The sequence below is a fragment of the Gadus morhua genome, chromosome 7, assembly GCF_902167405.1.
Source record: "Gadus morhua chromosome 7, gadMor3.0, whole genome shotgun sequence".
Lineage (NCBI taxonomy): Eukaryota > Metazoa > Chordata > Actinopteri > Gadiformes > Gadidae > Gadus > Gadus morhua.
The window spans coordinates 19,611,832-19,626,398 of NC_044054.1; the positions used below are offsets into that span (position 1 = coordinate 19,611,832).

General features: G+C 41.6%; 1 protein-coding gene across 2 annotated transcripts; it reads left to right on the forward strand.

The window, feature by feature from the left end:
* Positions 1 to 1,751: 1,751 nt before the first annotated feature.
* Positions 1,752 to 9,608, forward strand: igsf5a (immunoglobulin superfamily, member 5a). 2 transcript variants are annotated; one of them, XM_030362428.1, is made up of 9 exons: positions 1,752 to 1,984; positions 3,006 to 3,085; positions 4,163 to 4,477; positions 6,109 to 6,393; positions 7,211 to 7,330; positions 7,592 to 7,604; positions 7,690 to 7,775; positions 8,165 to 8,223; positions 8,757 to 9,608. In XM_030362428.1, exons 2-9 carry the CDS (start codon positions 3,031 to 3,033, stop codon positions 8,856 to 8,858), a joined length of 1,035 nt encoding a protein of 344 aa, XP_030218288.1. In that variant the 5' UTR covers positions 1,752 to 1,984; positions 3,006 to 3,030; the 3' UTR covers positions 8,859 to 9,608. The 2 variants fall into 2 exon arrangements, with proteins under 2 accessions (XP_030218288.1, XP_030218287.1); XM_030362427.1 differs by having other exon boundaries at positions 1,755 to 1,984; positions 7,690 to 7,808.
* Positions 9,609 to 14,567: the final 4,959 nt, after the last annotated feature.

Sequence of the window (14,567 nt, forward strand, 5' to 3'; positions counted from 1 at the left end):
TTCCCGTCCAAGGTGAAAGCACCGTGGATGAGAACATTTATGGCGCTTTACCATTTGTGTGTACGATAATCCTCTAGAGTCCTCTAGTGGTAAAAATGCCTAACTACAATCCTCAATGATAATAGTTGACTGAGAGATCTGCTGGAGGTTGTGAACTATTGTTCCACAACCGTTATCTCTACACCGCTAGACAAAAACAACTGTTTTTATCACAGGCTTATCAGTTTGCTGTTTGACTTTGACGCAGAGGTGATTCATTCATTAGCCGCCTCCTCTACCAAAAGTCATAGTCTGTCATAGCTCCTGACCAAATGCCTTTTCAAGCCGGGAGCATGAGTCTGATACGAGGCTGAGAGGGGGTCCAGAAATGTAGCGTTACCCCGGTCTACTGCAACACAACTTCCGGAATCTTACATTCTGAGCTTTACACAGTCTGAGGAGTAAACATTTTCTTAACTGAGATATAGTAATGTCCGAAACATATTACGGAAACAGATATCCCTCTCTCTCGACGCTAAACTAATGTCACGGAAAGTCCCGCCCACTCCCTGGGCATAACGTACATTTGGAGCAAATGGGACACCATTGCCTTCAGGGCGTTCTGGCTCATCCTAACCTAAAAATAACACGGGTTAAAAACACTGGTTCCCAGGGTGAAAGTCTCTTATTTGACCTATTCATCTACCACGACCTCATCCATGTATGTACTTTGTTGACATTTATAATTTGTCACCTGACTCCCTAGCGCCTTTCTGTCCAACGGGTGGCAAATGTCCCTATATCAAAAGTCCCTCCCCCTCTCCCGCTGCGAAAACAATAGAACGGAAAGTCCCGCCCTCTCTCTCGCCTACAACGCACATTTGGAGCATCCCGGTAAGAGATTACACAGTGATATAATCAGAAACGTGACGTAAACGATGACAAAAAATGTTGATTACTTCAAGATCTATTGTCTATTTGTTTGAAACGCTTTCTTTGTCTAAAGTTTTTGATTTTCATCAAAGGATTATTCCGGTTTAAACGACGTAAATGAAAGGCAGTATGATCTTTAGAGTACCAACAACACCCCCTGTCGGTCAATTTATCATCCTTCAAATACATTTTATTTTTGTATGTAGGTGTGGTCGAGGCTAAGGTATTTAATCGAACCAAAATATATGAGTAATCAGGGAGGGATACAGTAAGTTTACAATACAAAATGATCCTGTTTTTCATTTGTCAGTTAAAATATATGTAGGCTATGTGTTATAACACATATCCTTTGCTTACTATAGCAATGACATATATTGATATACATTTGAAAGTTACAGTCTACAACCGTTTCCATCTAATAATCATAATAAATAAAATATTTATATTTTGAAATAAATAAATAATAATAAGTAGTATTTGTGTGTGACCAAATATGAAAAGAAAAGAGGTCGTCATTCAATTTCATTTTATTTGTATAGCCCTTAATCACCATTACATTCTCAAAGGGCTGAACAGGCCAAATATTTATGAACCCTCTCTGAAGATGGGTAAGCCCTCCCTCCACACACACACACACACACACACACACACACACACACACACACACACACACACACACACACACACACACACACACACACACACACACACACACACACACACACACACACACAAACACACACACACACACACACACAAACACACACACACACACACACACACACACACACACACACACACACACACACACATACACACACACACACACACACACACACACACACACACACACACAGACCCTTAAATTAGTCAGCCAACCACTGCGGTGCTACGGCAACCAGGTGACTCCCAGGTATGCAAAGCAGATACAAGTCATAATAGAGCTGCAGGGAAGGACTTTGTTCGCTGCGTGCGTGTGTGAGGGCAGGGTTAAGTCCCTTCAGCCCAGCAAGTGTTTCAGGAAGCGAAGTCATGATCGACGTCGCGGTCCCACGGAGAGGTCTGTCCTGAGGTGAGTGAAAGTGGGTCAATTACTAGGGGGCTGATTTTCTGTGCTTGTGCATGTGGTATAGAGTATTTTATGTCCTTATTTTCTTTAAATATAATAAGTGGTTTGAGGAGAACCGTTGACTTAATAAGAGGCTGTCATTTAAACATAATGGGATGAATGATGTGTTGAAGCTCGGGATCAAGGGATCCAACAGCCCATGTTGGAAATGAGCCCCGTGCTCACTCGAAACTGACTTGGACTGAGAAAGCTTAATTATACAGCTGATGAAAGTTAGCTTTTTTCCCGCTGTGAACTTGCTGCCGTTTTCACCGTTAATCATCAAAATCGAACCAGGGAAACACACAACTGACGGCAGAACTTGTTTCAAAATGCGGGGCGGGGATGGCAGACAATGAGGTTTACTAGGTGTGCTTAGTGTTGTTTGTTTTATGACAGGTTTGTTTCATAAAGGACTTCTAAGGTAGGTCTGGCTAGGAATCATGAGGCATTGAGAAAAAATGTGGTAGTTACAATAGAAAATAACGATGGTAGTTATAAGATGCATTATGTCATAGTTACTTCCATCCATTAGATAAAAACTGAATCTGTGCCTAAGTATTTTGTATTGATATCATGTTTCCTTATTCCTTTGCTTCATATTTTTGCTTCATATTGACATCTGACATCTGAAAAGGCCCCATTCTTGTTGCATCACAGAGTTGATGTAATGGGAATCAGTATAGTATTAATGCTAAGTGAATCTGTCATTAAATGTGAGTTTCCTTCACAACGCATAAACAGGGCCGTAGCCAGGTTTGAAAAATAGGGGTCTCATGAATTATTAAGCGATTAAATTAATCATTTACTAATCTCTGATAAGTTCTCAGCCGCTGATTTTGTATACAGTTGTATTTCGTTTTGGTTTTATCTCTAGAAGTAGACAATGACCTCATAGCTGGCTATGGGCATGCGCGTGACTGATTTTTTATCATGGTCTGTATAAAATAAGAAATTTGTGGAGTGTTTTTGCTTTGTATTTCAGAATCTGAAGAACTGCATGACTCATAATGGACGCTATGTACAAATACATGCTCGCCTTTCTCCTGCTGTTTGGATCTGGAGGTCAGCATACGTATTAAGTGCTTTTGATGCTGATGATAAGTTGAAGAGAATAATGGAAAGGGAGGTTAATACGTATAAATTGTTTGTGTGTGTGTGTGTGTGTGTGTGTGTGTGTGTGTGTGTGTGTGTGTGTGTGTGTGTGTGTGTTTGTGTTTGTTTGTGTGTGTGTATGTGCGTTAACATTCTAACCTTTTACACTGAAACCATTTCTACCAATTTTTTCACTCTTTTATATTTGAACACCATTTGTACAATACAATGTTTACCATGGCAGAAGAGATGAACATTTTCTGCATATAGAATAACCATGTATTAATATATTTGAATTAGTTCAAGGCATGTTTGCTTCTGGACTAGTTGTAAAGAAAAGGGGGCCTTTAGCAAAGGTTCACCGAACTGAAAGAAAAGTAAAGGACATTCTTTTCCTGTTCAGGCCAAGCCTGAAACCAGATTGATGATTGTTCGACTGTCAATCTTAGTCGAGAAGTAACAATGGCCAATTCACCCTTTTCAAACTAAAAGATTTACCACCGAAACAGACAATTGAGGTGAACTATGTATGCCATCAGCAATAATTACTTACTACAGTGTGTCTCTGTACTGTCTATGATTTCTAATGATAGATGTTGCATAACACAGTACATATTTGAAATACCTTTAACCAAACTGCTAGACCTCATATTGCTACAAAAGGTATCATTGTTTAGCTATTTACAGCTGGTGCTGTCAACTGTTTATGAGATGCCTTAATCCAGAGTTTCAGTCAATTCAGATAAGGAGGAAGGTGGGTTGGGGTATATTTGTCACGGAAACCTGCAAGTAGGCTGTTGACATTGGGGATCAAACCCATTGCCCATCGACTGGGGGTCAGCCTACATCCTAGCCTCTACCATCCCCCATGCCCAATATATTTATCCTGTGCACCCTAATGTCAACTTTAAAGGGGTTGTTTATAAGCAAATATGAATTGGTGTAGGATTTGATTTAGGCAGACCAATTACGCAGAAAATGTTGACAGATTAAATTCCTATGTAATGCAAGTAATGCAATGGCTTGGTTGCGGTTTTTTTCTCACAGTAGGGGCGCAGCTTTCCCTGGACCCTCTGAGCGCGGCCGTACTGCGGGGCTCCAACGTGAGCTTTAAAGCCAACGTGACCGGCGTGTGGAGGGTCATGACCTGGAACGTCGGCAAACTGCTGGTGTTGACCATCCTCCGCACCGACGGCGTCATAGAGTCCTTGCCGCGTTACGTAGCGCGCAACATCTCCACCGGCAGCGCAGGGGGCGCCTGGGAGTTTAGCATTGTTGACGTCCAGAAGAGCGACACCGGCCCGGTGGTCTGCACCATCCAGGGCCCCATTGGGTCCAAGACAGCAACGCTTCAGGTGCAAGGTACCACCACCACCAACAACGACAACAACACAACAACAACAACAACAACAACAACAACAACAAAACAACCACAGCATATCAATATTTGTCTTATTCAATTATAATAAGAACACAAATAGTTTCGCTTTGCTATTTTTAATTATTATTATTATTATTATTATTATTATTATTTATTTTGTATTATTTATTATTAACACTTTTCTTGGTTGCATTAGTGCCAGCCAGGTTATGTTGCATTTAACGGTTCATGCTGATGTCATGCAGATGACACGTTGACTGTGAGGGACAGTGAGTTGAGTGGATGTTGTCGACATTGATTGACTTTCAGTTTAGTGTGTTTAGTGGTAAACGGCTGACTAGCATTCTTTCTGAATCAGCTCTGTTGAAGGAGGTGCTTGAGAACGCGCTGAGATATCAACCTTTCAGGGGGTACTTAAATCAGACACGGGTCGCTCCCAAAGGACGGATCGAGAAACATCCATCCCTTGCTCTGCAGGGATGGATGTTACATCTGTGCTACATTTCCTATTTCAGTGGCAACAAAACATGTCAGCGGGGAGTGACAGGGGATCTGTAGGGATGTGTAGTGTGAGGCTCCATGATAGCATAGAGGAAAGTAAGCGGTACCTGAAGAAAACAAATGCATGTACTGCAGTGCTTATCATGTATGCACCTGCTTCTTCGACATGGGGAATTTTTGAGGCATGCATATTCTACATGAGGGACGTTATGTCTCAAATTAAAACAATGCCATTTTCTTTATTGATGGCTGACATATCCTTCTTGCTAAGTCAGATGTTGATGAAGATGTTCGCTCTGTCAGAGTTTTGCAGGTCTTTACTCTTTTTATTGGTCGGTGAGGTTATCCTGGCTCATCCAAGTCTGGCATGCCTGTGGTGGTTTTAAACCTTCGGGGATGTGTTATCATGGTTATTATTATTACAATAACCATGTTTTCCTAACGATGTTCCTGAAACATATAATGACACCAGCAACTTAAAGTCAGCAGTGCAGCAATACATTGATGGGAACATAAATAATGCATTGGATATATGTTATGTATGATGAATACATTGTATATCTATCAATGTTGTATTAAATATATGCAGCATTAGGACAGGTTTTTGCCCTTTAGCTTTGGTGGTGTTCAGATAATGGTGATTGCTTAACTTGTGGAGCTGATGGATGTGGAGGATGATTGGTTGATTTAGCCAATCAATCATGTATCGATCTTTGAACATTTCTAAGTTTGTGGACCCCAGAGTATTGTATGCCAATGACCTGACCCCTCTCGATGACAATTACCTTGAAGACGACTGACTGTCTGTCTGTCTGTCTGTCTGTCTCTCTGTCCGTCTCTCTGTCCGTCTGTCTGTCTGTCTGTCTGTCTGTCTGTCTGTCTGTCTCTCTCTCTCTCTCTCTCTCTCTCTCTCTCTCTCTCTCTCTCTCTCTCTCTCTCTCTCTCTCTCTCTCTCTCTCTCTCCCTCTCTCTCTCTCTCTCTCTCTCTCTCTCTCTCTCTCTCTCTCTCTCTCTCTCTCTCTCTCTCTCTCTCTCTCTCTCTCTCTCTCTCTCTCTCTCTCTCTCTCTCTCTCTTTTTTTCTCTTTCTCTCTTTCTCTCTCTCCCTCCCAGAGCGAGGCACAATAAAAATTTCGTCCGGGAACCAGACGGTGAACCAGGACCAACAGGCGGAGTTCCGGTGCGAGCTGTCCGGCTGGTTCCCCGCTCCTGAGGTGAGCTGGCTGCTGGACGGTCAGCTGGCCAGCACCAGCCTCTACAACACCACCTTCCAGGAACAGGGGTCAACCTTCAACGGCACCAGCGTACTCACAATGAAGGCGGTCCGGGATGCAACGGTGCAGTGCCGGGCGTTCCTCTCGGCAGCCAACGACCTGCAAACCGTCTACCTGTCGGTTGGTGAGTTACTTGCTTTCCTTCTGTTAATAATACAAAAAAATTTTGGATTGCACTTCATGTTTCAGGAATCTCAAAGCAATACAGACAAAAATAATCGATGCAATTAAAACAATTGCATTTGTTTGCATCTGTTTTAATTGCATTGTCTACGGGTTTTTGACACTGAACAACAGAAATGACAGGAAATTGGATTTATGGCTTCTCTGTCTTATCAGTGCTTCAATCTATTGTGATAAAGTGGGGGAACCGGGGGGGGATAGAAGGTCAGGAGGGTGCGGTGACTAGGGTACTCTGAATGTAGCTGAACTCTGAAATGGACACTTTCCATACGTGTCATAGACACACACTAGTGGGCCTTTAGTAGTTATTTTACACTCCCCCTCATCAGTAGCATGAGCCAAACCATTCCATTTTATTATTACATTGTGGGCTAGGCGGGTTACCTAGAAGCTAACTCTTTCAATCTAATAGGGACACATTTGAAGAACATTCTACACACAAATTCACAGACACACACGCAAGCATGCACACACGCAAACACAAATGCAAACACACACACTGCAACCATCACTTCTGTTTGAACCCAATCAAGCCCCCAGGGCTATATCCAACCATATATCAATTTTGATTGAAATACGCTACATATTACAGATTGCAGTATTATAACAAAATAAGCTCAAAGGTTTGTGTGTTTGTGTGTGTGTGTGTGTGTGTGTGTGTGTGTGTGTGTGTGTGTGTGTGTGTGTGTGTGTGTGTGTGTGTGCGTTTGTGTGTGTGTGTGTGTGTGTGTGTGTGTGTGTGTTACCTTTGTTAACAGTGCCTACGCCAACCGACTGGACCGTCCTCATTGCTGTGGTTTTGTCCTTTTCAATCGCTGCACTACTGGTGTTGCTCATCATACTGATTTTCTTCTGCATCAGACGGAAGAAGGAAAAAGGTAATCAATGACTATAAAGTGGGACTACAACTATGGCATCTGCAAAAATCTGCTCAATATTCTTGTTGTTTCTTAGTAAATTAGTAAAAAATATATTTTTACTAATTATAGAATATATTTTAAGGAGGAAAATTTCATAACTCATCAAATAATCCAGCGCCAACCAAGCCCCTTACCATTAATAATAATACTTGAATTGATTACATTTGATTTTATGTATTTTTCTAATTCTTGTTCTTTATCTATTTACGCTTTTTTCAGAAAAGGAATTAAGGTAAGGTGAAGCTACTGGCAATTCTTTTTTGTTGAAATGCCATCTCTATGATTGACATCTACGTGACCATTGACTATGCTCTCAGGGAAGGAAGGCTGCAGGGTCGAGCTGTTGCAGCACGCCCCCGAAATGGAACCATTAACCTGGGATTTGCAATGGATGATCGAACAAGTACAGACCAAGGGCCTGCTCGCACGCACGCACGTACGCATGCATGCACACAAACACATCAAATATTTAACGTTTACACCTGAAGAAAATAACAGTTCCTGTGTCTGTGTGTACTAAAGCATGTATCCGATCCACGGAGAGCACCACTCACTCACACACACACCCACACACGCACGCACGCACGCACGCGCGCACGCGGGCACGCACGCACGCACGCAGGCACGCACAAACACACAAACACACACACACACACACACACACACACACACACACACACACACACACACACACACACACACACACACACACACACACACACACACACACACACACACACACACACACACACACACACATTCTGTAACACCCTCCTCTCCCCTCTTTTGCAGGCATGACTCCAAGTGTTGAAAGGGATCTAAGTCAGAACGACGACCCCCGCATTTATCAGGTAACAAAATCAACAAAGTTATTTCCAAGAAAACATAAATAGTAAATAGTAATAGTACTGTCGACAGCATGTTAGCAACAGCTGTTTGCATTGCACTATGACTATTCCATTTGCAGATATGTGTGGTTGGGATTGTACGTTGACACATATATTAATTATGTGTCCCTATTTGCAACATATTATTGAAACATTAAATTAAACACTAAGTATACACTTGCTATGCCATCGGCCAATGGAGGGGGGAAAAAACGATGAATTATTTACACATTGTTATTGCTCATAACAAATTGTCATGAGGTTTATTTTGTGCTTGCCTCGGTTCCTACTGTCATAAAACTGTACTATACCAAATATTCACAATAGGGAATGAGTATGTGTAGTACTTATCCACTCTATTTTAAAGAACATCATTTGCATTTAATCCATTGGTTGGTTCCAAAACAGACGGTCTGCTAAAAATGTACAACATGGAATGTAATATGGGAAAAGAGATCCATCCACATCAACCTTTTTTATTTTACTTTTACTTATAGATTCCTCCGGTTGATAACCCAGCCCGGAACGGAGCCAATGACTTCCCCGGTGGCGAAAATGTCATGGAGTATCGAAAACACAGACACCTCACCCACGTCTGAAGATGTTCAACTTAAGCGTTTTATATTGATGCTGTCTCTACACGTGCCACCATGTTTCTCTCCAAAAGTAAAAAAAGACAGTCAGAGTTGTGATACCGGACCATCACTGTGATGTAAAACACAAATGAGATCAAGGTGCTAGAGAAAAAACACAGTTTACCTCCATGCATGTAAATTATATATTGTATTTTGTATTTTCTGGTAGATAAGGATACATTTGTGAATCTCAATGCCTCGAGATTGACATATTTTAAGCTTTAATATATATATATTTATGGGTTGCTCTGCTGAAATTATGTTTATGCTGCTCAACGGTAAGCCTCCTAAAATGTGCCTGCCATGTGTCGAGACACAACCACAACCGTTTTAATTAAGATGCAATTAATGATTCTGTCTCCAGTCTTGTCCCATTTTGAGCTTTGTATGACGTTAGCCACGCATCGTGTGACGAAATCAAGCCCGTTACACATTATGGTTCCTCTGTATGCTGCTTCCAGTTTATATAGCCAATCGTTGGTGGGTTAATGATCCCTGTTTTAATAGATGGATTCAGATGAGGTTAATTTATAAACTTAATCGATGAATACATTAATAAATGTTAATGGTAAAGCATTAACATATTTGCCATTTAACATATTCTCTCTTGAAACACTCCCAACAAACAGTGTTGAATTAATGACACTTTTAATACAGAAGTTGAGCCACACTTAGTGTTTCATATCTAGATGATTAATAAATGAGTGAATTCTTTTTTCCCTTCTCCTACATTACTTAATAACCCTAGACAGTAGGCAATTCATGAGGGGCAAGAATGCAAGACTCTACTAGTTATATAGACTAGTAGTTAACTATAGTAGTTAGTGATTCAGCTGACACTTTCATCAAAGCCAAATGCAAGCTGAGATCACAAAGAACAACCAAAATCAGAAGAACTAAAAGTATAAAAAAACAATACACACAAGTGGACACAGGGCGGTTTATGAGATTCAAGATTTTGAGTATTCCTTTAACTTCTGGTTAAAACGATAAAAGCTGGACTTATGACTGAAATTGAGCCTATAGGAACATGTAGACTGTGTCTGGTGGGCTGACCCCTTCAGAGGGTACAGGCCATAGAGTAGCTCCACTGCAATGCGAACAAACAGCCAGGACCTTCTGGAAGCTACAGTGCTCATTGAGGGATGAAAAGGATGAGGCGTGAGAGTTAACATGAATTGCGTGAGAGAACATTGAATGACTGAATAATTAACTGGTTAGCACAGGATGTCTCCTGGCTTTGGTGTGTTTAGGTCAGCATAGCCTCGGGCCAACTCTTCATTGTGTCAAGTATGCATGCATGATGCAAAGGTGGTGGTATGCTTGGTGCAATGCACGTTTTGGAATAGAGACCAAACAAATCTGTTGAAAGAACAGTAGGCTGTCGGCGCCCATTGTATGAAGAACAGAATAATTTAATTACAAACACACACACATAGACGCATACACACACACACACACGCAAACACACACACATCATAGACAAACACATCGCTGTATATGTGATATGTCGTCTATATATAGCGCCATATGTGGCATGAGTTCAGCGAGCCTGGTGAAAAAAGACACATTCTACATTCATCCGTCTTGTGACATATCTAATGGACAGCAACATACATTACCTACTTGACAGAGATGGATACGTAAAACATCCATACATAGTAAAATGCATCCCGCTTCCCATGTTGACAATGTCAAAGCCTGAAAAGACTGATAGCCGGACCACTGGCGGTGAATTCCACAGAATTTTCTCATCCCCAGAAAAGCGTAATTTGCTATTACTGGCTACATCTGTTATTATTCTTATTATTATCATTACTAACTACAATTGAATGGCACAACAGTCTTTACATACGTAGGCTACCTCAGTGTGACCAATGAGGATCTACTGCACTGAGCCACCTTGAATGACCTCTGTAGCTGGAACTGCTGCGAGCCTCAACCTAACTGAGCTGACCTTCAGTGTAGGATGCGCAATCTCCCCTTCCCACTCTCAACATGCTAGATTCACAGCTGCGATGTAAAAACAACATTGTGTGGCAACCACGCATGTGTTATGCTCCCTCCTCACTAGCAAGGCTTTAACTTCATCTGAAATGACGTTTGATTTAAAAGGAAAGATGAAGTAGCTAATTAAGTTGCCCATATACATTTTTTAATAGCTTTCCTGGCTCTGGGCACCATTGAGGCCGCAAGCTTTCAGGAATAATTCAGGACATTTCTCGCAGTACTTAAAGTTACACACAAAATAAATAAGTTGAGTCTGTGGACACTGGCAGCAGATGTAGCATCGCTGATGATACACGCAGCCTCACGTTCGATTATTAAGGAGGGGGAGAGCTACCAGGATCTCTCTATGGTTCCTTGGCGACATCTCAAGCGGTAGCGCTTGAGATACCCGTGCGTGCCATTGTCCTCATCATGAAAGTGACAAATGACAGAGCTCTGCTGCATCAGCTTGACATGAAGGAAGGGAGGGGGGTGGGGGCGCCTCGCATCTGAATCATTCAATCTTCAGCTCTTAGCCATTCGTTCATATGATTGTGTTCTACTCTATGTGAAAATCGGGCAGGCCCGTTTCAGCCACCCTCTTTTTGCACCACAGTCAGCTTTCAGAAAGTGCAAATTTTAGTATAGGCAAACTAACTAGAAATTAATTCTCATTTGGGCCACATGCAAATCCCTGCTCAAGGTTTCTGTTTCGCTTTCAGCTCTCAGGACGTACTTCATCCATCTCCTTTTAGATAGCTCTGAAAAACATGCAAGGGAACAAGGAGTGGATTTAAAACAAGGGCTGTAATGCCCTCCTCCCTGGCCCTGTGAGATATAGGTAATTAACTTAAGCAGGGAACGGCTGAAAGAGTTAATGAAAGAAAGCAATAAAAAATAATAAACGGCGCTGCAGGGGATGGCTATTGATAAGTCATAATATAATGCAATTGTAATGCGGCCCCCTCTCACCTTATCCTGCCTCTCAGGTTGACCGTGTAAGCACTTTCACCGTGACATAATGGATGCCCACCAAATTAATCCCATCAAAGCAGCCTTTAATCATCAAATTGACTTGGGTGCTGAAGGGATTGGGGATGGTTCGTCTGGCTGGTAGTTGGCAAGGCGCTTCAAGGGGGGGGGGGGGGGGGGGGTGGTGTAGGGCACGAGCAGAATCCCAATGCCTATGAGAGCCCCACAGAGTCTATGCACCTCTCTTATGGGCTGTAGGTGTGTACACAACATTAAGATCCCAGGATGCATCGTTACTGAGAAGCACTGTTCTGTGCCCGCTGACAGCCCTTTTCATAATGGGGAGTGTACTGTTTTTCTGTCAGGTCATTTTCAAAAATAGCAAACCGAAATGCGCTGCTTTAAATAGATTGACAACACACATCTTGAGATGGTGCACAGAAAAACTGTGCTACACAACACTTGCTGTACTAGTCTAGGCAAATGCAAATGTGTGACTAAGATTATGACCATTTAACAAATCAAAGGAATGGGCTGTAAAATGTTTATTGCCATTATCAATCAGCAGAAAACGAAACATTTTGTTTACATTTACAATCAATCCTGTGAATTGGTAATAATTCATCAGAAAAAATGTCGAATAAAAGCCTTTCATATCTTCTCATTAAAATGTCCGTAGTGGAATATTTTGATGAATGCAATTTTAATGTGCCATCTGTGTTTATCAAGCTCTTAAAATAACATTATCCCATACATTATAAATATAATTTATTTTTAGAATGAATGTATTTTGTCCATGTTCCACTTCACATACTGCAGTGTGAGCAACAAATTCACGGCCAATGTCGGGGAAAAGAGAATGTGTGCAGGAAAAAACAAATATGAAATGAACAAACCCCTATACCAACATCTGGGAACAACAAAGCAAATCGTATCCTGTTGGGTTTTCAGCACCTCTAGTCAATGATTAGGAGGCCATTGGATGAGTGCATGTGGTGAAAAGAGTCAGGTACTCATTTGGACTCATCTCTAGTACAATCTTCCCAGACCACGCATCCTGCTTTTTATATCAAGGTCCCAAGTTGGATGAGCCCAGCCTTGACTCATCCAGTAATTTATGTCTCAATTTAAAGAGGGGGCGAGAACTGCAAGAGCCATAGCTGTTGAGTTTTAGGTTAAAGTCCGTAATGTGTCCCCATAGTGCATTCGGCTTCTGCAGTACAGATACAGAAGAACAGAGCAGCATCGTCATATTGATTTGTACAGGAGAGAACTGTTAACAGTTATGATTGAATAAAAGTTAAATATCACTCTTCGGGTTAGGTTGATGTCCTGCCAAAACTTAAGTGATTTCAATATTGCAATCGGGGAGATGGATTTCACCACTATTTCCACAAAGCTTTAAAGATATATTTAGGAATAAATCGGAATAAATCTTGAACAAACAAGCCTTGGGTCGCTCAAAAAGTCACAGAAGGTAAAAACACATTAAGTATTTATACCATCGGCAGGTGTGGAGTTTTAAAGCTGGGTACCACCAACCAATGAGTAATGTCTTGCTTGTGATTCTGCTCAGGCGCCTGAGGAGCAGTTAGAATACAGATTCAACATGGCAGTGCCCAGGCAGCGCTCGTAAATCACCGAGCCATCGCACAGCGCAAACGATGACATTTATTCATCTCACATCGCGTGGACATCATCCCTTCTGCGAGTTTAAACGGACTAATGAGTCATTAAGAGCTCTTTATGCAAATGCATCTCCAATTAAAATGTGTGAGCAAAATGGCAATGAGGACACAAAAACTACTGAAGGGTGTATGAGTGATGTGGATCAAGTTTGGAAAATAAACAAATGAAACACACTTTTATATATATATCACTGAGATAGAGATTGAACAACTTAAAACCTAAAAAAGACAGAGGCCCTATACCGTTTCAACCATTTAGAGGACGTTATTAATAAATGATGCATTGCATGCAGCTTGTTTCCTCAGCAGTGATTACAGATGAATACTCATGCTGGTATTCAAAGGGCCTTGGACTTAATGTATTCTGTGGCAGTACACCGTCCAATAGAATCCATGCTGGAAGCCAGTGGTGATCAATGAAAGATAAGGGTTCTGGCCCTTGGAGTGGACTCCCTGAGTGGCATCGGGCCCCGTAGCGAGGTGGGGTCCTCTGATTAAACTGTGATTGATAGAGAATACGTTGAGGTAGTCGGTGATGAATGTTCACACACACACACACACACACACACACACACACACACACACACACACACACACACACACACACACACACACACACACACACACACACACACACACACACACACACACACACACACACACACACACACACACACACACACACACAGTTATTTTGAGACTGTGAGCCTGTTTTTCATTCATATTACCAAAAATGATTGTTTGTGCAATTCATAGTATTCTGACATCCCCATCGAACACGTCATTCAAATGAAGAAACCTGGTACACCTATTTCTGGAATTAGAAACAAAACTACCACACTATAAGACCATGCTCCTAAATACATTTTGATAATAGCTGATATGCATTATATTGTAGTATAGATGATATTGCCTCTAAGACCCATCTAAGATAGATAAAAGATAAAATAGAGGTTCGAATCACATTTGGGTAAACAGCCCCCATTGGTTTATTGCAAATGCTGACAAGATGCTTTGCCTCTGC

What these genes read in the sequence shown, in the direction of transcription:
- igsf5a (XM_030362427.1), top strand. Translation starts at nt 3,031, where the DNA reads ATGGACGCTATGTACAAATACATGCTCGCCTTTCTCCTGCTGTTTGGA. An exon ending in AGCAACGCTTCAGGTGCAAG is followed by an intron (nt 4,478 to 6,108) that starts GTACCACCACCA and finishes TCTCCCTCCCAG; the next exon opens with AGCGAGGCACAATAAAAATT. An exon ending in ACGACCCCCGCATTTATCAG is followed by an intron (nt 8,224 to 8,756) that starts GTAACAAAATCA and finishes TTTTACTTATAG; the next exon opens with ATTCCTCCGGTTGATAACCC.